The sequence below is a fragment of the Oryx dammah genome, unplaced genomic scaffold (genome assembly GCF_014754425.2).
Source record: "Oryx dammah isolate SB20612 unplaced genomic scaffold, SCBI_Odam_1.1 HiC_scaffold_29, whole genome shotgun sequence".
NCBI lineage: Eukaryota > Metazoa > Chordata > Mammalia > Artiodactyla > Bovidae > Oryx > Oryx dammah.
In genome coordinates, this window is record NW_024070213.1 from 42,650,954 (window position 1) to 42,672,052 (window position 21,099).

Here is a 21,099-nt window from a genome sequence, read left to right on the forward strand (position 1 = left end):
GGGAGGGTCAGATTTCTCTCCTGACTCATCCTGGAGCTGCCTACCATCTGTGCTGGCATCACCTTACCTGCCCCCAAATGACCAGAGGAGGGCCCCACAGATGGGCCACCCCTGCACCCAGCCCTGCCTGTGTCTGATCATCAAAGAGATGTCTCCTGGAGCGGGGATACCTAGCCAGCATGGTCTGTTCTTAGGCTAAGGGGCTCGGCCACTGAATCCAGAAGACTAAGAGCAAACCGTCAGTCAGTGTACTACCAAGCCCATGAGACTGCTTCACTGTGGAGAGGATGAGAACTTCCAATGGGAGAAATCTAGGCAGGCTTACTGGAGAAGGTGCTGCTTGAGCTTGGGGTGTGGGATTCCTTTCTTCAGGAAGCACGTAAGGGACTCACATGCCTATGTTGTTCCTGGTCCTCCTAGGACTCTCCTCAGTCACAGTGATGAACTTGGGCAGGCTCCTGGGAGTTGGGGGGAGTGGATAGACTAGGTGGAGGGAACCTCAAGAGCAACGGCTCAGTGGCAGGAAATGGGTTGAGATTGGCCACTGGGGAGTGGTAGGAAATGAAGCTAAGAGGTCCAAGTCCAGGGGTTGGGGGCTGCTTACATTTGAAGTCTGGCTCAGATATCATTTCCACAAAGCCTCCTGAGTTTCCCAGGCCTTGGGAATTCTGGGCCATGCCATGCTCTGCTTTATGGCCAGATGGTGGGTCTCTATGGGTGGCTGTTGGCTCCCTGGCCATGGAGACTGGATTATGCTCACTGGGGTAAACACACCGCCCCCTTCTTGGCCCAGCGCTTGGTCTGTGGACATACGAGCCTGGGTGAAGTTGCAGGAGGCCAGCGGCTGGTCCCACGTTAGGTGCCCTTTGCATGGGGCTGGAGAAGCCCACCGACCCCAAGTCTCAAATGAAAGTGAAGCTCAGAGAGGTGAAGTGACTTGTGCAGAGTCACACAGCTAGGGATTTGAACCCTGGTCTGCATGGCATGAAGCATGGGTTTATCCCTTGGAGATGCCATCATGAGAAGATGGACTGTGAGGGTGCCTGGCACAGGGCTGGGCCATAGAAGGATGATTCAGAAGGGTTAGTTTTCCTTTTCTCTCCCTCTATAGTGCTAATACAATTCTCCACAAATCTGGTATTTCCTGTGTTTAACAAGAAAAGTTTGAGTGCCTACCATGTTTGAGTGCCAGGTCCTGTTCTAGGTACTAGGAATTCAGTGAATAAAAAGAAATCCCTGCCCTGATATTCTCATGAGGAAGACAGACAATAAATATATAGGATGTTGGAGGATGAAAAGTACTTTTGGAGAGAACAGTGCAGAAAAGGGGCCCTGGGAAAGAGCCTGGAAAGTTGGGAAGGAGGGGGGAGGAGCTGCAATTTAAATAAAAGTAGTCTGGGAAGGCTTCATGTAGAAGATATTTGTGTAGACTTGAGGGAGGTAGGGTGATGGGAGAGTTAGATCTCTGGATCTCTAGACCTGGCAACCTGGGTAGAACTAATTATTTTGAGAGTCCACAGAGTTGGGTCACTGATTTTATTAACTTCCAGTGAATCTCATTTTTCATTTTTAAAAATCCTAATTATTTTGATCCCTTCTTTACAAAGAGGTAAAAATCACTTTAAAATACTTAGTAGTAGTATAGTATGAATTTATTGTCTCAAGGTCAGTGATTTTCTATATAATCATGAAACTGTAGCTTAAAGAGAACTGTCTCTTCCATCTAGTCTGAGATATGAATGCTAAGGCTTTCAGGTTTTTTGGTAGCATGTTGGTAGAACCAGTTGATTTGTTTCTCCAGACCAATATCACAGGTGGCTCAGTGGTAAAGAATCTGCCTGCGGTGCAGGAGACGCAGGAGACAGGTTTGATCCCTGGGTTGGGAAGACCCTCTGGAGAAGAAAATGGCAACCCACCCCAGTATTCTTGCCTGGGCAATCATCCATGGACAGAGAACCCTGGCAGGCTACATTCCATGGGGCCGCAGGGTTGGACACAACTTAGCGACTAAACAGAGAGAGGCCCAGGCAGGAACCATGGGCAAAGGTCCTGAGGTGGACGTGTCCCTGAACTGGTCAGCCCACTGGGTCTGGAGTGAGGAAGCAAAAGAAGAGTAGGAGCTGGGACTGGAGGTAACAGGGGCCACCCTTACAGGGTCTGCAGGTGTTGATCCTTGGCGTTTGTGAAGCCATCAGGGTTCTAGCAGAGGGAGGACAAGACATGAATGACCTTGTACCAAACAAGGTGGAGGGATTTCTTTGGTGGTCCAGTGGTTAAGAATTCACCTTGTAACACAGAGGACACGGACTCGATTCCTGACCTAGGAAGATCCCACATGCCAAGGAGCAACTAAGCCCATGAGCCGCAACCACGGAGCCTGCGCTCTAGAGCCTACTAGCCGAAAGGAGAGAAACCCCTGCTCACTGCAACTAGAGAAAGCCTGAGCACCACAATGAACACCCAGCACAGTCAAAAATAATAAATTAATTTAAAAAAAACCCAAGACAGAGGTGGTAGCTGCAGAAAGCCCTCTGTCCACTGGGCTGGCTGGGAGAGTAAGTAAGTAAAGTCACTCAGTCGTGTCTGACTCTTTGTGACCCCGTGGACTGCAGCCCACCAGGCTCCTCAGTCCATGGGATTCTCCAGGCAAGAATACTGGAGTGGGTTGCCATTTCCTGCTCCAAGGGATCTTCCCGACCCAGGGATCGAACCCGGGTCTCCCGCATTGGAGGCAGACGCTTTAACCTCTGAGCCACCAGGGAAGCAGGAAGCAGTAATGACTGCCAAGCAAGATGGACTGCAGTGGGTCACAGCAGGACAGGGACCCTCAGGGGCCTTCTGTGGGCCAGACAAGGGCCACAGACCTGGGTTCACCGGCTCTGTGGCTGAGCTGCTGGCTTAGCTTGGATCATTCTGAGCTTCATATGTTCGGCTATGAACTGGAAATAAGTTTAGCACTGTTGTGAAGATGGAAGAAACTGAGCTAACCACTGTAGGGGCCCCAGAGGCTGGGAGACTTCCTGGAGGAGGGCCACTTGAGCCTAAGCCTTAAATGGATAAAGACCTACTGTAGAGCACAGGGAACTCTGTTATGTGCCAGCCCACAGGGGAGGGGAGTTTGGGGGAGAATGGGTACACATGTATATGTATGGCTGAGTCCCTTCGCTGTCCACATGAGTCTATAAGATCTTGTTAATGGGCTATGTGCTTAGTTGCTCAGCCGTGCCCGACTCTTTGTGATCCCATGGACTGTATCCCGCCAGGCTCCTCTGTCCACGGGATTTTCCAGGTAAGAATACTGGAGTGGGTTGTCATTTCCTCCTCCAGGAGATCTTCCTAACCCAGGAATCAAACCTGCATCTCCTGTGTCTCCTGCATTGCAGGCAGATTCTTTACCCACTGAGCCATTGGGGAAGCCCTTAAAAGGCAAATAAAATTCAGCCCGGTAGACGAAACGTGGGTGAGGATGGCCAGGGCTAGCAGAGGGAGGGGTGCACCCAGGAGGAGGAGCTGTGTGAAGCCAAACCTGGGAGGCTGGCCACCGAAGATACTGGGTGTTGAATGAGCTAAGCCCAAGGTTTCTGGGGAGTGGGAAGGCTGGAGGGCCCCTCCCTTCCATCTGGCACGGAGGGGTTGTTGTTGCCCCCACCCCCACCGCAGCAGCTGGCAGAGCCAGGGGCTGTGCCTTCTGCGGGTGCCTTTTCCAGCCACCTCTGGGCTCCCCTGGGCCGGCCCCGCCCCTGGGCTGCGCTGGAAGCAGGGGCGGGGCCAGGCGCCCCAGAGCCGCGGGCGGGAGGGCTGGGGAGCAAGCAGGTGGAGGGCTGGCGGCGGCGGGGCTACGGTGGCTCGGCCTGCGGGTCCGGAGCTCCGACTCCCACTTCTCTCCTCCCGGCCTGCCCGCCATGCCTGCCAGCCCTTTGCCTTTGCCGGGGCTCCCTCCTGACCAGCCTCCCCTCCCCGTCTGGTTGGGATTTGGGAGCTGAGCCGTCTGGGTCCCTAGGGCCAATGCAGTGCCGGCTCCTCCGGGGCCTGGCCGGAGTCCTCCTCACCCTTCTGTGTATGGGGCTCCTCTCCCTACGGTACCGCTCAAGCCCGTCCCCGCAGCGTGTGGCCGACACCCCCGAGCTGAGCCCGCCAAGCCCTCGGCCCTCCGAGCTGCAGCTCCACGATGTCTTCATCGCAGTCAAGACGACCCAGGCCTTCCACCACTCCCGCCTAGAGCTGCTGCTCAACACGTGGGTCTCCAGGACCAGGGAACAGGTGACAAGCGGGGGATTGCGGGTCCCAGGAGTGGCCCCTGGTCTGAGTGCTCACAGAGGCCTTTCTACCACCGACCTGGGGGTTCTCTGGCAGCCCCACGGGAGAAGCTGCCCTCCCACCTGCCCTGCCTGGACTGTGTTCCCGCTCCTCCTTCCTCCCAGGATGGGGGTCTTCTGCAGCTGTGAGTCCCTCACTAGCCCAGGAGCCAGGCACTCCTCAGGCCCACTGCTTGGTCTTTTGGGGGCCAGGCTACTCTGGGCTCCTACGTCCTTTCTGGGGGTCCCTTCATTCCCTGGTTGTTCTGGAGCAGGCTTAGTGCCTGCCCACCCTGGCCTTGGGGGCAATGGTGGGTGTTGGGCAGCTGGACAGAGGCCTCTGCGAGGTCCTGACTTTTGACAAGAGCCCTGGCCAGGCTGCCCCCAGGCCAGGCCCTGGGTGCTGTCCTTTGCCCTGGCTGAGGGTGGAGCACAAGGGCTGAGCCTCTGAGGATGGGATGGTCTGGGTGGGGCCTGTTTGGGGAGAGGGGTGGGGGGCATCCTTTCAGAATTCCTGACAGCCCCTGCCCCCGTCCTCTGCTGCCAAGGGTGTGCCCCGGGGCAGTGGCATCTCACCTCCTGTGCTCCACTTCCTGTGGGGCAGTTTCTGAAGGATGGACGAAGTGGGTGTGTGCTGTGGTGAAAGCAGTGATGAGCGAGCAGCCTGCCTGGCATGTATGGTGGGGATGTGTATGTGTGCTCACACGCATGTGTGCTCACACGCGTGGAGCCAGTGTGAGTGTCAGACGTGCCATGACAAGAGGCGTGTGTGTGATGGAGTGTGGCTTTCTGGGGAGGCAGCTCTGAGTCCCCTCTGGCTCTTCCAGCCCCACACCCAGTGCCCTCAGGCAAAGTCAGTGATTTGGGGTGTTGAGAGTCATCTCTAGTGGGGTAGAGGGGCAGATTGGCGCGCGCACGCACACACACACACACACACTCATACACTGTCCCTACTTTGGCGGCTGGCTCAGTGGGAGGAAGTGACGAGCCTTTGGGGGGGCGGTGGTTGGAGGCTCCTGGAGACCAAGGAGGGGGGAGGTGGTGCTGGAAGAGGCCAAGGCCCACTGGGGAGGGGGCACCTTTACCCTGATTTCCTCATCCTGATATCCCGGCACCCTGGATTAACCTTTTCCTTGCTGGAACCCCCAACACCCCTCAGACTCTTCCCTGGGACGCTGCACAGCTTCTCATCTTAGGGAGATTCTAGTTCCGCTTGCGGAAGCCACCAAACCTGGCCCTCCCTGCAGACCTTCCTGTTTATGGTGCTGTGTCTGTGTGTACCCGGGAGCATGGCCTCACGTGGTCGGAGTCCCTTTCCTGTTTCGTCTTGATCGCTACGATGATGCCCTTGCTCCGGATGAGGATACCGAGGCCAGAGAGGAGGAAGAGCTTGCCAGCATCACCCCAAAGGCCCAAGAGGGCAGAGCTCAGTGGGCCCACCTCTAGGCTGAGGTCCCTCCTTCTCTGCTGAGACTGGGGACCACAGGGCTGCCTGGTCACTTGGGCTTTTAGCCTGAGTATTCAGGCCTGGCAGGACTAGGCTGACAGCGGAGAGGCATGCAGACACCCTCTCTGTGCTCTGAGCTCAATCCCAGATGCTAACCAGGCCGCCAGAGTGAGTACCTGGCAATTGCTCCGCATCTAAGGGACAGCATGTCGGTGCATCACTCTACTGAACCCTCACAATAACCTGAGTGGTAGGTATTGATATTCCCATTTTTCAGAGGGGGAAACTTAAAAATTCCCATTTGTAAGCAGAGGTAGGAGATGTATTCACTCAGCTGGACATTCCCACTTCCTCCTCCCCGGTCCTGAGCAGAAGGGGGAGACTCTAGAAATCTTGTCCTTTAAGGCAGATCTGAAAAAAAAAGGCAAGACACTCAAACTGAGGAAGAAGAGAGGAGACAGGGAAACCCACCCTCATCACTACATCTGGGCCCCCTTCATTTCCACCCTTTGGCTCATCTCTCCCTGTGACCTCGGCCATGGCCGTCCCATTTTCAACCCTCAGTTTCCCCAGCCACACAGGGCAGGAAAGTATTAGAGCCTCTCTCAGCTCTGCCATCAGGAGCAGGCCTGAGCTGGTTAACTCCAGGGCTGGGCACCCGCTCCAGCTGGTTAAGGGCAGCCGGGTGGCAGGTGGGCCTTTGTGGCAGCGGGCTGGGGCTCATGTGTGGCCTTTGTCCCAGGCACAGGGGGCGGGCTTGGGGGAAGCATGTTTTGAGATGCAGAGGAGCCTTTCTCTTCCTCACATTCCTCGAGGGCAGGGGTGGGGGTAGCAACGAGAGCCCCACATCTCCCCTCCTCTGCAGCAGATGGCCCCGGGCACCCCCTCCCCCGACCCCAGCAGGCTGTCTGTCCTTTTGTTTTCCTGCAAGGTTTTAACCATTGTCAGGATCCCTCCTAGAAACAATCAAATGCAACCCTCTGCTCAGAGAAAACTCTGCCCACTGCTCTGTGCCAACCTCAGAATTCCCGGGGACTGAAACACCAGCCTCAGGAGCCCTGCTCAGCCCCCAGACCGTGCTGCGGGAACCCCTCCTTCCCCCTCTCCCCACTAATTCATTCCCAGGCCTTCCCTGGCCCATTTGGCCCACACTCCAGACTGGAGAGAGCTCCACTATCTGGTGACTGTTTGGTGGCACAAGTTTGCCTGAGAGCAGGGCAAGAAAAGTCTGACTTACTTTACAGGCTCCCCCGGGGGCTGTGTTGAAAACAGCCTGGAGAGGAGCAGGACGGAGCAGAGAGAACAGGGAAAAGGTGACTGCAGCAAAGCAGGCAGGAGGTGACAAGGAGGGAATGGACCGTGGGCTGACCGTGGAGGCTGTACCCCAGGGAGAGGGTGTACCCCAAGCAGTTTGAAAGTTCAGTCAGTTCAGTTCAGTTCAGTCACTCAGTTGTGTCCGACTATTTGTGACCCCATGGACTGCAGCATGCCAGGCTTCCCTGTCCATCACCAACTCCCAGAGTTTACTCAAGCTCATATCCATTGAGTCGGTGATGCCATAAAACCATCTCATCCTCTGTCTTCCCCTTCTCCTCCTGCCTTCAATCTTTCCCACCATCAGGGTCTTTTCCAATGAGTCAGTTCTTTGCATCAGGTGGCCAAAGTATTGGAGTTTCAGCTTCAGCTTCAGTCTTTCCAATGAATATTCAGGACTGATTTCCTTTAGGATGGACTGGTTGTATCTCCTTGATGTTCAAGGGAATCTCAAGAGTCTTCTCCAACACCATGGTTCAAAAGTATCAATTCTTCGGTATTTGGCTTTCTTTATGGCCCAACTCTCACATCCATACATGACTACAAAGTAATGTCTCTGCTTTTTAATATGCTGTCTAGGTTGGTCATAACTTTTCTTCCAAGGAGCAAGCGTCTTTTAATTTCATGGCTACAATCACCATCTGCAGTGATTTTGGAGCCCAAAAAAATAAAGTCTGACACTGTTTCCCCATCTATTTTCCATCAAGTGATGGGACCAGATGCCATGATCTTAGTTTTCTGAATGTTGAGTTTTAAGCCAACTTTTTCACTCTCCTCTTTCACTTTCATCAAGAGGCTCTTTAGTTCTTTAGTTTGAAAGTTGGGTGGATAGAATTTGCTGACAGACTGGATGTGGGTGTGAGAGAAAGAGAGGAGGCATGGTGACCCCCAGATGTTGGGTCCCAGTAAGATAGGCTAGAGTGAGAAGAGCTCGGTCTGGGGGTGCTCAGGTACTCAGTGTCCTCAGGCTGGGTCTGAGTGCCTGCTGGGTGGGGCTCCTGGGGGGAAGTCTGGCTGTGCTGGGAGCTGAGAGTGGGGAGAGGTCCTTACCTCTTGCCAACCACACAGCCTTGTTTCATCACTTAGCCTTCATTTTGCCATCTGCAAATCACAACACCTGTCTGGAGAGTCAGTGAAGTCATGGGGGACCAGACATGTAAAAGCTGTGGGTGGGGCACCTCTTCAGTCTGGGAGGTATGTGAGGGCCCTAACACTTGCACACAGAGTTGGGTGACTATGAAAGTTGTGACTGTCTCCCTAAGTGGTTTGGTGTCCCAGCGTGTGCATCCGTCTACTGACACACACGTGTATACGTGATTGTGGAGTGGCCAAGTGGGACTGCGATGTGCGTGTGGTTGAAGAAGGTGTGATTCTACCAAGGCTGTGCGACTCTGGTCTGGTGGGTGTTGGTCTGTAAGGGGGCTGAATGTGAGACTGATGGGCTGATGTACAACTTGAAGTTGTGTGTCTACAAAAGCTGGGTTATGTGTGTTGTATGGGGGAGGGGGGTGGGTAGCTGAGAAAGTCCTGTTGTCCTAAAGGAGTGTGTGACTGTGACAGGGGTGTATTTTCATCACTGAAGGAAGACAGAGGTCTGCTGTGTGTGTATCCACTTGGACTTGGCTGTGGGCTGACCCCTGCCCTGACTCTTTTCTCATTCTTAGACATTCATCTTCACTGACAGCCCGGATGAAGGCCTCCAGGAGAGACTGGGTAACTCTGGGTGGGATGGCGACCCCTCAGTTGTTGTCAGGGAAAGCTGGGGTGGCTGCCTGGGGGTTCCCAGGAAACACGACTGTCTACCCTTGGTACACAGGGATTCCCCCTTTGCCCAGGAGGGGAGCAGGAGTCTCCCCTGGAAATGGAAGGCCATGAACATCTGGGTCCCAGCTCAGGGTGCTGTCCATTAGTTTCAGGATTCTGGGCAGGCCAGCCCTCCCTGACTTCAGGTTCCCCTGTGTAAAATGGGAGTGGGTGGACTGCTCCAGGCTCTTTGAGGCCCTCTCTTGCTCTGCTTCTCACACTGTGCAGGGCTGTGGGGAGGAGCTGGGCTGACTTGTCCTTACTTCTCTAGGGTCCCACCTTGTGGTCACCAACTGCTCTGCGGAGCACAGCCACCCTGCCCTGTCCTGCAAGATGGCCGCTGAATTTGATGCCTTCTTGGCCAGTGGGCTGAGGTGAGTCTACCTTGGTCTTCACCTTGGTCTTAGGGGGCAGGCGCGACCTTTGCCTCAGGCCACTCAAAACATCCCATATCTAAATGGAATGTCTTGTCAAAAAAGTAAAGTTCTGGATCCTGTGAACTGAATCACATGTAGATAGGGCCTTCTGGGATCTGCCTCTGGTCAGGCCATCTGGGTTCAAATCCTGCCGTTCTGGCTGTGTGACCTAGGGCAAGTGTCTTAACCTTCCTGAGTCTTGGTTCCCACCTGAGAAATGGGCACAACTTCCTCATGAGCTTACAGGAGATGCTGCCTGGCACAGAACTAGGCCTTAAGTGTTAAGCCCACTCCAGCCCATATCTGTTTGTTGACTGACTGTGAGGGTGCAGGGGGAGTCTGGCTGACAGGCAGCTCATGGGAACCCCTTCCAAGTTCAAGGTCCCCCATTCCATCCCCACAGATGGTTCTGCCATGTGGATGACGACAACTATCTGAACCCGAGGGCGCTGCTGAAGTTGCTGAAAACCTTCCCCCAGACCCGCGACGTCTATGTAGGCCGCCCTAGCCTGAATAGGCCAATTCATGCTTCGGAGCCGCAACCTCACAACCGCACAGTGGGTCCCTCGCTGCCTCCTTTGTGAACTGGCCGCTGGGTGGCGGGGCAGGGCCCTTCGCGGGGCGGGGTCAGGGGGCGGAGCCCTGAAGGGGCGGGGTTTTGCAGGGGGCGGGTGGATTTTCTGGGTTTCAGAATTGACTGCATCACTGTGTATCTGGGCTGGTGGCTTCTCCTCTGAATCCTGTCTCCTCCTTTATGAGACTGAGAGAGGAGAGAGAGGAGATTGACATAATGCAAGGAAAGCAAAGACTGGCACTGAGTATGGCCTCAGTTACTGAGGAGCAGTGGCTTCTCCTGGTCATACCGTGAGCATAGTGGGGTGAGCTGAGGTCTCCAGGCTCCACAATCAGGCTTCTAAGCCACCTCGTATCACCATGTAGTTGGATGGATTGTTAAAATGCTGAATCTGTTGGGCCAGGTGGCAAATTGCAGCTGCCGGGAGCCCCTGAACCCTCCCTTCCCCTAGACAGCGTTCCTCTCTTCAGATTTCACTAATCACCCACAAAGGTATTGGCACCTGGCACAAGAGGGTCCCCAGCACCCGCTTCAGCTCCAGACCTGAATGGACAGATTTAGGCTGCCAGATTTAGGAAGCAAATAAAAGCCCAGGATATTCATTAAATTTGACTTTTGGAGAAATAAGAATTTTTTAGTATACGTATATCGCATGTTTTTCCCCCGGTCCCCAGAACCCACCTGGATTCCAGTTTCAGGGTGACCCAGGCCCCTAGGGCACCCTTCGCCTCCATGAACAGGAAAGCCATGGGTCCCCCTCTCTAGAGGTCTGTAGTGGGAGCTGGGCCCACTATGGGGCTTTCTCCCTCTCAGGGTCACCATCTGCTTCTCGAGAGAAACCAAGAGCAGGAAACACAAAACCTTAATTATCTGCAGCTCATCAGCCTCTGAGCCCTAATTAAATCCTTCTGGGCCCTGAGGGATGGTGTGCATGAGCAAGCTGATGTCAGGTGAGCCGAGGGGTCCCCTAGGTTCCCATACCACCTCTCCCTCACCTAAAGATTTGAGAGCTTTGCTCTGAAACCTGACTCCCAGAGCTCATTCCCTAGCCCCGCTCCCTCCTGGCTTTGTGACACTGACTGAAGTCACCTCGCCTCTCTGTGCCTCAGTTTCCTCATCTGTAGAATCAGTGAAAACAGTCACTACCTCATAGAGCGGATGTGAGCAAAAGAATTAAATGAGGCCACCTATTCAAGGGCCAGGATCTCCTGGAGAAGGAAATGGCAGCCCACTCCAGTATTCTTGCCTGGAGAGTCCCATGGACAGAGGAGCTTGGTGGGCTACAGTCCATGGGGTTGCAAAGAGTCAGACATGACTGAGCAACTAAGCACACACACAAACATTCAAGGACTTGGAATGGGATCTGGCACATGGTAGATACTAGTGAGTGTTTTCCACCAGTACCCGATTCAGCGCCATGGGATTCTGAAGAGTCAGACATGACTTGGCGCCTGAGCACGAGCACCTGACTCAGCCCAGCCTCACCTCTGAGCAGTGTTTTTCCTGTGCTAGGCACAGGACCCTGCTGGCACACCCACTCCTCAAGCCCACAATGTGCACCAATGCCCTCCTTGTCAGACACCCCACCAGCAGGATCTCAGGACTGCTCCAGAGTGTCCTGGCCAGTTCAGAATGTGGGTGTCCCCCCAGAGTAGGATGGCAAAGGGGGCAGGAGGTTTGGCTTGGGGTCAGTCCCAGCTCTGGGACCTCGGCAGGTGACCTTAGTTCTGTGTACCTCAGTCACCTGATCAGTGCTTGGGGCGAGGCGCTCGCATAGTCACTGCTGATGTTACTGCGGTTACTCTGGAGTGGAAGCCCCGCTCTCATTAATTCATTAAGCAAGCATTTATTGGGTGCTTCCTGTTAGGTCCCAAAGAACCCATTCATTCTGCCTAGTTGAGGCCTGACTTCTCTCTCAGAGGGCAGAGTTTCCAGAAGTAATCTCATAGAGATCTCGGAGGAGGGGGACACCTCTGGGCCTGGGGAACCATTGGATTTCAGAACTGGAGCCAATGTTGTGCTCACAGGTGACGTATCTGAGGTCCAGAGAGGGGCAGGGACTCTTTCAAGGTTACACAGCTGTACAGTGGAGCGGGGAGCCCAGTGTCAGACTTTCCAACTTCCTGTCCAGTGCTCGTCTCACTGCTGAATCATGGGAGATAGCCCAGCCCAAGGCAACATACATCAGTGAAGCACCAACTGTGGACTTGGGAGAAGGTAACCTTAGGGCACTTTGACTAAGAGATGGTACAGTTGAAAAGGTACAGTGTTTCTCAAAAGCCTTGAAGAAATTCCTGGGTGAATTCACAGGTCCTCATAGAGGAGGTAGAAAAGATCTTGGGCCATGGTGGTACTAGGCAAGGGCAGAAAACGGTTTACACCCTAAAAGGGTGGTATTGGTTCGGATGTCAAGGGCTTTACAAGCTGATTGATAAACCCACTAGTGTTTACCATGTGCCGGATCCCATTCCAAGCCCTTGAATGTTTGCCTTCCCTTCTCTTTTTCCTTCATGGGCATAATTTAAGGTTATAACAAGACTCTGCATGCGTACTAAATCGCTTCAGTCATGTCCGACTCTTTGTGACCCTATGGACTTTAGCCCGCCAGTCTCCTTGGTTCATGGGGTTCTCCAGGCAAGAATACTGGAGTGGTTTGCCATGTTCTCCTCGGGGATTTTCCCATCCCAGGAATCAAATCTTCGTCTCTTACGTGTCCTGCATTGGCAGGCGGATTCTTTACCACGAGCGCAATCTGAGAAGCCTCATAGCAAGACTACTAGAGATGTGAAATATAAAGCTTTTGAGCCATGTTGGTTGTGAGTAAGGGGAGGCCTGGCTGTTGCCCCCACCCCTAGGCTCACCCTACACTTTGGCTTTCCCCATCTTCCCCCACAGAGGCTGGTACAGTTCTGGTTTGCCACCGGGGGTGCTGGCTTCTGCATCAACCGCAAACTGGCTTTGAAGATGGCCCCCTGGGCCAGGTAAGCAGAGACCTACAGGCAGATGGGGGAGGTAGAGGTGTGCAGAGAGGAGGAATCGGCTGGTGTGTGGGTGGGGAATTTGTAGCTGAAGGGGCTTGAGCGTGAGCTCAGGAGACACTACCTCTCAATCCCACTGCATCAGAGTCACACAGCTAGTGGTGAGCAAGTCACCTGTTACCTTGCCCTTGGGGGTACACTGCCTAGTGCACCCTGCTACACACAGGCAAGCTGTGTAACCTCTAGGAGCCTCAGGGCCCCGTCTGTAAAATGGACCTGATAATACAGTGGCCAGTGGTCACTGTAAGGGTTAAATGAGAAAGTGCCTGGGCTGGCACCTGGTAGGAGCCCAGTCAATATTAGGTTCTGTTTTCAGCCCTCTTCTGACCAATCACTGTCATAAGGGAGGTGAAGGCCAAGTGGAGGAACACTCAGAGGAGGGAGTAGGGCCTTCTACCTGGGGAGAGGAGGGAAGGCTTCCTGGAAGAGGTGGCATTTGAGCTGGAATGGTCCTAGAAGAGTTGTGCCAGACTGAGGGGGATTGTGAGGGTAGTGGGAGCCCTCAGTACTGGGTAGGAGTACTGGTGTTCTAGAGAGGGCATGACAAAGGCCTCTTGAGGTCTGCTGGGCAGGTGTTACTGTTGTTAACAGCTACATCAGTGTCACCACCTTGGGCTGAGGGTTGACTGAGCCAGGCCTGTACTTTGCTAAGATTATCACAGCCCCCAGGGAGGAAGGGGCGTTGGCCTTATTTCTACTTGGCTGAGAAAACTAAGTTGCTGAGAGGTTAAGTAAGTGATTGGTTCAAGGTCACCCAGGCCCAAGGTCTCCCAGCTGCTGGGTTTGGCTCTAGGGCCTGCGTGATTTGCCTCTGCAGCAACCTGCCCTGCCCTGCCCTGGATGGGGGTGCCCTCAGGAGGAAGCAGGAATGCTGTCCCAAGGTCTGTTGATAGCAGGTGTATACACATGACCAGGGGTCTCCTTGTGACCCGGATACCCCATCTAGGCTTCTGTCCCTCTCTATGGTACATTTGTGTGAATTAGAAAAAAGTACCCCCTCTGGGCAGTGCAGCCCCCAGGCACAGCCTGGGGAAGGTGACAAAGGATGGGATTCTGTACCCATCTCTCTCTCAGGCATCTTGTGCAGCGGGGCAAGCTGCCCAGCCTGGTCTCTAGGGCGTTCGTGGGGTGCACAGTCAGGTGATGCCCTTGCCAGGAACACTGCTCCTCCTCTGCTTGGCACCTGGCTGACTGCAGATCATCCTGTAAGGCTCTGTTTAGAATCTGCTACTGCCATGATTAAATAAAGAGCAAAACAAAAGGCTCCCACCTCCTCTGGGAATCTGCTTTGCCCTCCCTGTGTCCCCAGGCCTCGTGCTTTCCTCTGACTTAGCACCAGTCCTCTGAAATGACCTGCTCATCTGTCTGTCTCCCTCTAGCACAGAGGCTGCTGTTGAGGGCAGGAAGCATTTCTTTCCCATCTCTGTGTCCTCAGCTTCTGTGTCATCAGTGGCTGGCACCAGGTAGATGCTCAAACTGAAAAATGAATGAATGAGTGGATGAATGAATGAATAGAAAGAGAAAAAAGGAAAGGATACATTTATAAAAGGCTTCATTTCACCATTTCACCACTTAATCCTCACAACAGCTCTGGCTATTATCATGCCCATTTTACAGAAGAGAAAACTGAGGCTCTCCGAGGTTCATAACTTGCATGAGGCTACACAGTATGCAGAGGACAGATGCTAGAGCTGCACTCTTCTCTTCCAGCTGGCTGTGGTGGAGGGAGGGTCTTCTGGGAGACAGGAAGGGCTCTAGGTATCAAGGGCCTTAGGCCACCGGCTGCAGCATGGCTCTGTTCCTCAGTGGCTCCCACTTCATGGACACATCTGCCCTCATCCGGCTGCCTGATGACTGCACTGTGGGCTACATCATTGAGTGCAAGCTGGGCGGCCACCTGCAGTCCTGCCCCCTCTTCCACTCCCACCTGGAGACCCTGCAGCTGCTGGAGGCTGCCCAGCTCCCAGAGCAGGTGAGCCAGCCATGGGGCAGGTGGCAACGGGGGAGGTGTGTGGGGGGCGAGGGGGGCTCTCTCCTTTAATGGGAAAACTGAGTCCCAGCATGGCAAAGGACCCCCTTAACGGCACGCAGTGACTCAGTGCTCTCCACCTCTGACCCTTACGGGTTGGCATTTGTGGTGCTAATGTTCTTTGATCTGGTTCCCAAATGCCAGCTGGAGGGACCTGCACAGATGAGAGGAAGCTCATCTTGAGATTCAGACCACTCAGGTCCCTGAACGCTGCATTCTTCCTTCTCACCTCTCTTCAACCTCCCATCCTTACCACACCCTCTGAAGGGGCCAGTCCTGCACTTTTCAATGGCCTCCTCCTTCATCAGAGCCTACCTGGCCACTGCTTACTGCTTTTCCTTCCCACACAGATGTTACTGGGAAAGACCAGGTCTTCAGTAGGGATGACCCATGTGTAATGTCAGGCTGGGGGAGGGGTAGGTGCCCCTCCCATCACCTGGCAGGTAGTGACTCTGCTGAGGTCCAGCTGGCTCTGCCTTCCAGATACTGCCCTCCAACTCATGGGTGTCCAGTCCCATAGGGGGTCCTGGCTGGGAAGACTCCCAGGGAGGTTCTGTCTCATGGTGTGAGTCAGAGCCCTTTTAGCTGCAAGAGACAGAAAGGCAATAGACTAATTAAACAGAAAAGGACATTTATGGGTCCGTGTACCTGAGAAGGTGTGGGTGTGGATGACTTGCTAGATCTGGTGAGATCTGGGTGCTCAGATCCCATCCCCTCTCTCGTGTGTCCTCCCCTATGCTGGCCTCTTTCTTAGACAAGCTCGCTACTTGCGCTGGCAAGATGGCAGCCCCACCCCACCAGTGAGAAGAGAGCTCCTCCTTCTGTCAGACCGCTCGTGCTCACTGGTCACATGGCTCATTTGGGTCACATGACCTGTTTCCTACCAGAGCCTAGAGCTAGTGTTGATTGACCAGACCTACAACTGGGGTGCAGGTTGGTCCCGTTAGAACCACAGCCAGGAAAGAGGGGCAGATTTTGGACTGCCAAAACCAGGGTGTTCCCTAAAGTTTGGGGTTTGAGCCCCTGCTGTGCCAGATACCACACTGGGGGCCTTATCTTTTTTAACTCTCTGGTTCCTCATAACATTCATAGGGGATGGATCTTAACATTATTTCCATTCTACAGATGGAGAAACTGAGTCCCAGAGAGTGGAACTAACTGTGGCCAGTTCAGGACAGAGAGGGACTTGAACCCTGGTGGGTGGCCCCCAAATCCACAGTCTTTAATCACTGTGCTTGACTGTGTTTTGACTGGAGTCATTATCCGCAGCCTCATTGCTTGTGGAATGACCTGAGGAATTGCTAAGGCCCTAGAGTAGGTCTGAGGAAACCTCCATCCAGGTGCACAACTTCCTGGAAAGGCACCTTCCCCTCTTGAGCCTCAGTTTCCCAATCTGTAGATGAGGGGATCATTCCAGCTTCTTTAGTAAATGAGACTGTTGGGGGCACCAATGGGATTATGGGAGAATGGGAGGGGATGGGCACCCCAGTGAAACACCCATTGGTGGAATTTCAGGTGCAGAGACAGGCTTTCTGTGCCACTCAAAATGTCTTAGACACCTTCTCTGTTTCTACTAAAATGCTGCCCCCTTGTGGGGTCCCTGGTGAGACACTCCTCCCCGCTGCCCCACCCTGCTTCATTGCCTTCTCTGCTTCTCTCTGCGCAGGTCACCCTTAGCTATGGCGTCTTTGAGGGGAAACTCAACGTCATTAAGCTCCATGGCCCCTTCTCGCCTGAGGAGGACCCCTCCAGGTGGGTCTGTGGGCTGATACTGTAGGATGGGAGGACTGGGGCCTGAGGCCAGGGATAGAAAGAAGGGAACCAGGAGTGAGGGAAGTGAGAGAGGCTAGTAGCTGATAGCAGAGCTGGGAGTGGATTCCAGTCCCTGCTCTGCCATTGGCTTACTGTGTGACCTTAGGCAGGTGCCTGCCTTGCCTCTCTGTACCTTAGTTGCCCCATTTGTAGCACAAGGAGGCTGGGCCTCAAGGATCTGAAGGGGATCTCCCAGGCCTGATCCTCTGGGATTCTTCAGGAACCTCTAGAAGACTTAACTGTGTTCACTGAGCAAAGGAGATGCTCTCATGGAGAAACTCCAGGCACCCATTGGAGAAACTCCACACCCAAGGAAATTAAAAAATTTTTTTCTTAGACTCTTCATTTCTTGGATGATACTTTTCCATGGACAAAGGGTTGGAATGAGGGCTAAAAAGCCACCTAGGCACCTCCAGTTTTCCCCCCAAGCACACTACAGGGAAATTAGGGCTGCTCACCTCGGCCCCCTCCATCCCACTCCTAGCCCCGATTGCTGTGGAGACGTTTAGAGCCTGGCCTGTGACATATTGTGGCAGGGGAATAAGACCTACTCAAGGCAGTAGAAGAAGCCAGTGTGACTGGAATATGGGAGAAAAGAGGAAAGTGGCATCAGATTCATTTGGGGAGATGGCATCCCATCCCCTGGGCCTTCTAGGCTCTGTCCAGACTCTGGACCTGCCTGAAGTGCATAACCCATAAGGGAGCACACACTCCTGCCCCTGAAATCCTGCAGAGCCATCTGTTTGGAGGCAGAGGTCTCACCACTATCCCAAGGCTGCCAGGCCCAGGACTGTGTTGAACAAGTTGGATGTTACAAGGAGACAGAATCTGGCTCAATACAGGGGTGGGGGTGTGGCGGGAATTCAAGTTTCAAAACGAAAAGAGCTGCTTTCTAATGGAGTGAGCTTTTCATCAGTAGAGGTGTGCAAGCTATGGCTGTATGTCAAGAGATTTAAAATTGGTGTTAAATTCTCTCAAAGCCTAAAGATTCTAGAATCCACAGGTTCCTGCTTGATGGGGATTCAGGTCACTCAAGAGGCTATGGCCTCAGCTGTTCATGGTTTCTCTGGCTTTTGAAGTCTTTACCCATCAGTGATTCTCAACCAGGGACCATTTTGCACCCCTGCCAAGGGACACTTGGTAGTGTGTGGGGACATTTTTGATTGTTAAGACTCAGCGGGGACTTCCCTGTGGATCCAGTGGCTAAGACTCTGCGCTCCCAGTGCAGGGGGCCCGGGTTTGATCCCTGGTCAGGGATCTAGATCTCACATGCTGCTACTAAAGATCCTGCATGTTGCAATGAAGATAGAAGGTCCTGAGTGCCACAGCTGAGACCCAGCACAGCCAAATAAATAAATTAGATAAATAAATTAAAAAAAAAAAAAAGCTCAGAGGATGCTGCTGGCATCTGGCGAGCAAAGTACAGGGCTACTGCTAAGCACCCAGAAGGCCCAGGACAGTCCCCACAACAGAATTATATCTGGCTCCTAATATTCATCACGTGCCAAGGTGGAAAAACCTTGCTCTAAACCATCTCTGTGACATGCTCCCCCAGGAGCCTGTGGGGGTGACTGTCTTGTCCATTTCTGGTCTCTCCACAGGTTTCACTCCCTCCATTGTCTCCTCTACCCGGATACTCCCTGGTGCCCGCAGCTGGTGGCCTGATGAACCCTGAACCTCTGGGCAAAGACTGGGCTGAGGCTCTCTGGTTGTCCTTTGCCTCCCAGGCAGCCTAAGGGCCTGTGGCAGGTCTTGTGTGTGTGTAAGGGGGCAGTCCCTGGCAGGGCCTCTGAGAGATGAGCAAGACCAGGATTGGATGATGACTGGTGCTGAATGCATCTCAAGCCCCCGGGGGGAGGTGTGTTGCACAGCCCAGGACTGGGGGCACCAAGTAAGGGCCAGAGAGGCCTCAATGGCTGGGCCTCCATGGGCCCTGGGTGGCTGAACTGAATGAGGATGGAAGGTCCTTAAGCTACTTGGGCTCAGGAATCCTAACCCTCAAGAGAATTACCTGGGCCCCTGGGTGTACAGAGCCAGCAGCTCTGGTCTCTCAATTCCTCTCCTGGGATCAAGCACTGGGCCACTTACTCCTGGCTTCCTTAGCTGGATCCTCAAGCACTGAAGGGACCCAAGTGGAAGAAGGGCAGAATCCACAGAGTCTGTGACAGATAATGTTGTTGCTGACCAGTCTCCAGCCCCTGCTCCCCACCTGATGTTGTTTGGAGCATCAGCATGTCCAGACCCAGATGATGAATCAGAATGGGTCCCAGCCCATCATGATGTTCCTGTTGCTCACTTTCCCAGCTTCCCTTGCTATTAGGAGCTACTACATGGCCCAGCTATGGCCAGAGCCAGATCTCTGTTAGTGCAACTTAAGCAAAGCCAATAGAGAGGCTTCTGGGTAAAGTTTTGTAGCCCTATACCCCATCTTCCTACTGCAAATGTGGGTGTGATGTCTGGGTCTAGGGCAGCCACCTTGCTGCCATGAAGGGAATGCCAAGACAATCATTTCCACAGCTGCTTCTTCCAACATCTGATTCTGTAAGAAGATTAAACCTTTATTTGTTTAAGCCTTGCTTGGTTCAGTTTTCTGTTACATGCAGTCAAAGTCATTCCTGAGCAGGATGAGAGGATCTTTCATCTGTCTGTCTCAGAGATGTTGATTTTGGGTCCCCGACCTAGACAGCCCTGCCCTGCTCTTGCTGGCTGTGTGACCTGGGGGAATCTGCTTGGCCTCTCTGGCTTGTTTGCTCATTTTATAGATGAGAAAAGCAGTACTTCACGGGTTGTAGGTGAAATGATGCAGGGTTTGTAGGGCATAGCACAGAGTCTGGTATGGAGAAAGGAACTGCCTGTGAGCAGTGATGGCTAGTAGTGTGTGCTGTGTCATGGCGCGCTAGGATGTGTAAGGATGTGCCCGTGTACCCTTCTATGCTTGTCTGTGCCTAACGATGTGTGTGGGATGTATAGATGTGTGTGTACCTCTGTCACGCCTCTGTGTGAGTGATACGCATGTGGGTGAATATGTGTGTGTCATGAGGTGCTGGTTTACTGAGGACAATACTTCCTTTTGTCTGCCTTCAGGGCCTGGGTTGAGGTGGCTAGAGAATCAGGGAAGGCAGAATGGAGCTGAGGGATTCAGCCTCTGCTATCAGATAAAGGGGCACTTTGACAGCCCAGGTAGGAGCTAGGTAAAGGTAAGTGCCCTTAAAATTTTACATCCCAAAGAATTTGCATGACTGAATGAAAGTGATCATGGTGAAATTTCAGGCCTGGTGGTGTCTGTGGGGAGGGCTAGGAAGAGGATGTGTCTGCTTGCAGCCCACATCATGCTCAGAGATGCTGGGGGTTGGGGGTCACAGAGGAGCTCAGGGCAGAGGGGAGGAGGGAGCAGAGGTCCAGAGGGACAGAGGGGCTTTGATCCAGGCAGCCAGGGCTGGGGGCTTCTTTGAGGCATGTCCTCCAGCCCTCAAACGACCTTGTCCCTGCCGCAACTCTGGGCAGACGGAACCGCTGAACACTGAAGCCTTGACTCCTTCTTTTCCAAGGAGGAGTCTGACCCCAAGAGGAGCCGCCCTGTGCTTGTCAGGTGTGGGGCTTCCTTTCTTTCTGAGTTGACCTAATGCTGGGTGTGTGGGCTGCGAGCCGAGTGGGGCGGCCTCTGGGCTCACAGCCTGTAGGGATGGGATGGTGTACTCTACAGCCGCCATCCTCTCCACCCCGTGCATGGAGGGCTGCCGGCTGGCCCGCTTTTAGAAGCAACAGCAGATTTGCGGGTTGTTCCCAGATCCTGAGGGTCGGGTGGAGGGAACAGGACTCGGGCCATCTGCTGCCCCCATTGTCTCAGAATAGCTACGTAGGGCGGGGAGCAGAGTCAGCAAGGATCAGAACTGGGATGGAGGAAGGAGGGAGCCTGGGATTAACCCCTTGTGAGTCTGTGTGGGAAGGGGGAAGCTGCCTGTAGGCTGTGCTAGGGTGACCTGCACGGGCCCCACAGGCAGGGGCTGGGAGTACGGTGGGGAGGCAAGGTTGAACCACCTTGTCTTAGCCTTGCTGTACCCCTCAGGCAAGTATTACTCCCATTTTACAGGTTAGGAAACTGAGGCACTGAGAGGGAGAAGGCCCTTGGTCCAGGTCATGGGGCTTTTAGGAGCCAGGGCCAAGGTTTGAGACTCCACAGTGGTCATCAGTGCGGGACAACTGTGGAGGGTGGGAGAGCCTCAGGCTGGGCTCGACCCTCCTTTCTTCTTCTGCCTTAGCCCTTGGGCACCTGACTTCGCCATTCACTGGCCTCACCTGTGAAATAGAGTGACTACGTAGCCTGCAGGTGTGGTTTTGAGATGCTGCACAAAAAGCTCCTAGGGCAGGTGG

The 21,099-nt window shown here is 53.8% G+C and overlaps 1 protein-coding gene across 1 annotated transcript; it reads left to right on the forward strand.

The window, feature by feature from the left end:
• The first annotated feature begins 3,785 nt into the window (after nt 1-3,785).
• LOC120858553 (beta-1,3-N-acetylglucosaminyltransferase manic fringe) lies at nt 3,786-19,303 on the forward strand. Its single transcript, XM_040234685.1, has 8 exons — nt 3,786-4,260; nt 8,721-8,769; nt 9,131-9,233; nt 9,679-9,832; nt 12,745-12,830; nt 14,694-14,859; nt 16,583-16,668; nt 18,330-19,303. Exons 1-8 carry the CDS (start codon nt 4,006-4,008, stop codon nt 18,391-18,393), a joined length of 963 nt encoding a protein of 320 aa, XP_040090619.1. The 5' UTR covers nt 3,786-4,005; the 3' UTR covers nt 18,394-19,303.
• Nucleotides 19,304-21,099: the final 1,796 nt, after the last annotated feature.

Coding starts and splice junctions, on each gene's coding strand:
- LOC120858553 (XM_040234685.1), top strand. CDS start 4,006: ATGCAGTGCCGGCTCCTCCGGGGCCTGGCCGGAGTCCTCCTCACCCTT. Junction 8,770..9,130: donor AGGCCTCCAGGAGAGACTGG/GTAACTCTGGGT, acceptor TTACTTCTCTAG/GGTCCCACCTTGTGGTCACC. Junction 14,860..16,582: donor CTGCCCAGCTCCCAGAGCAG/GTGAGCCAGCCA, acceptor CTCTCTGCGCAG/GTCACCCTTAGCTATGGCGT.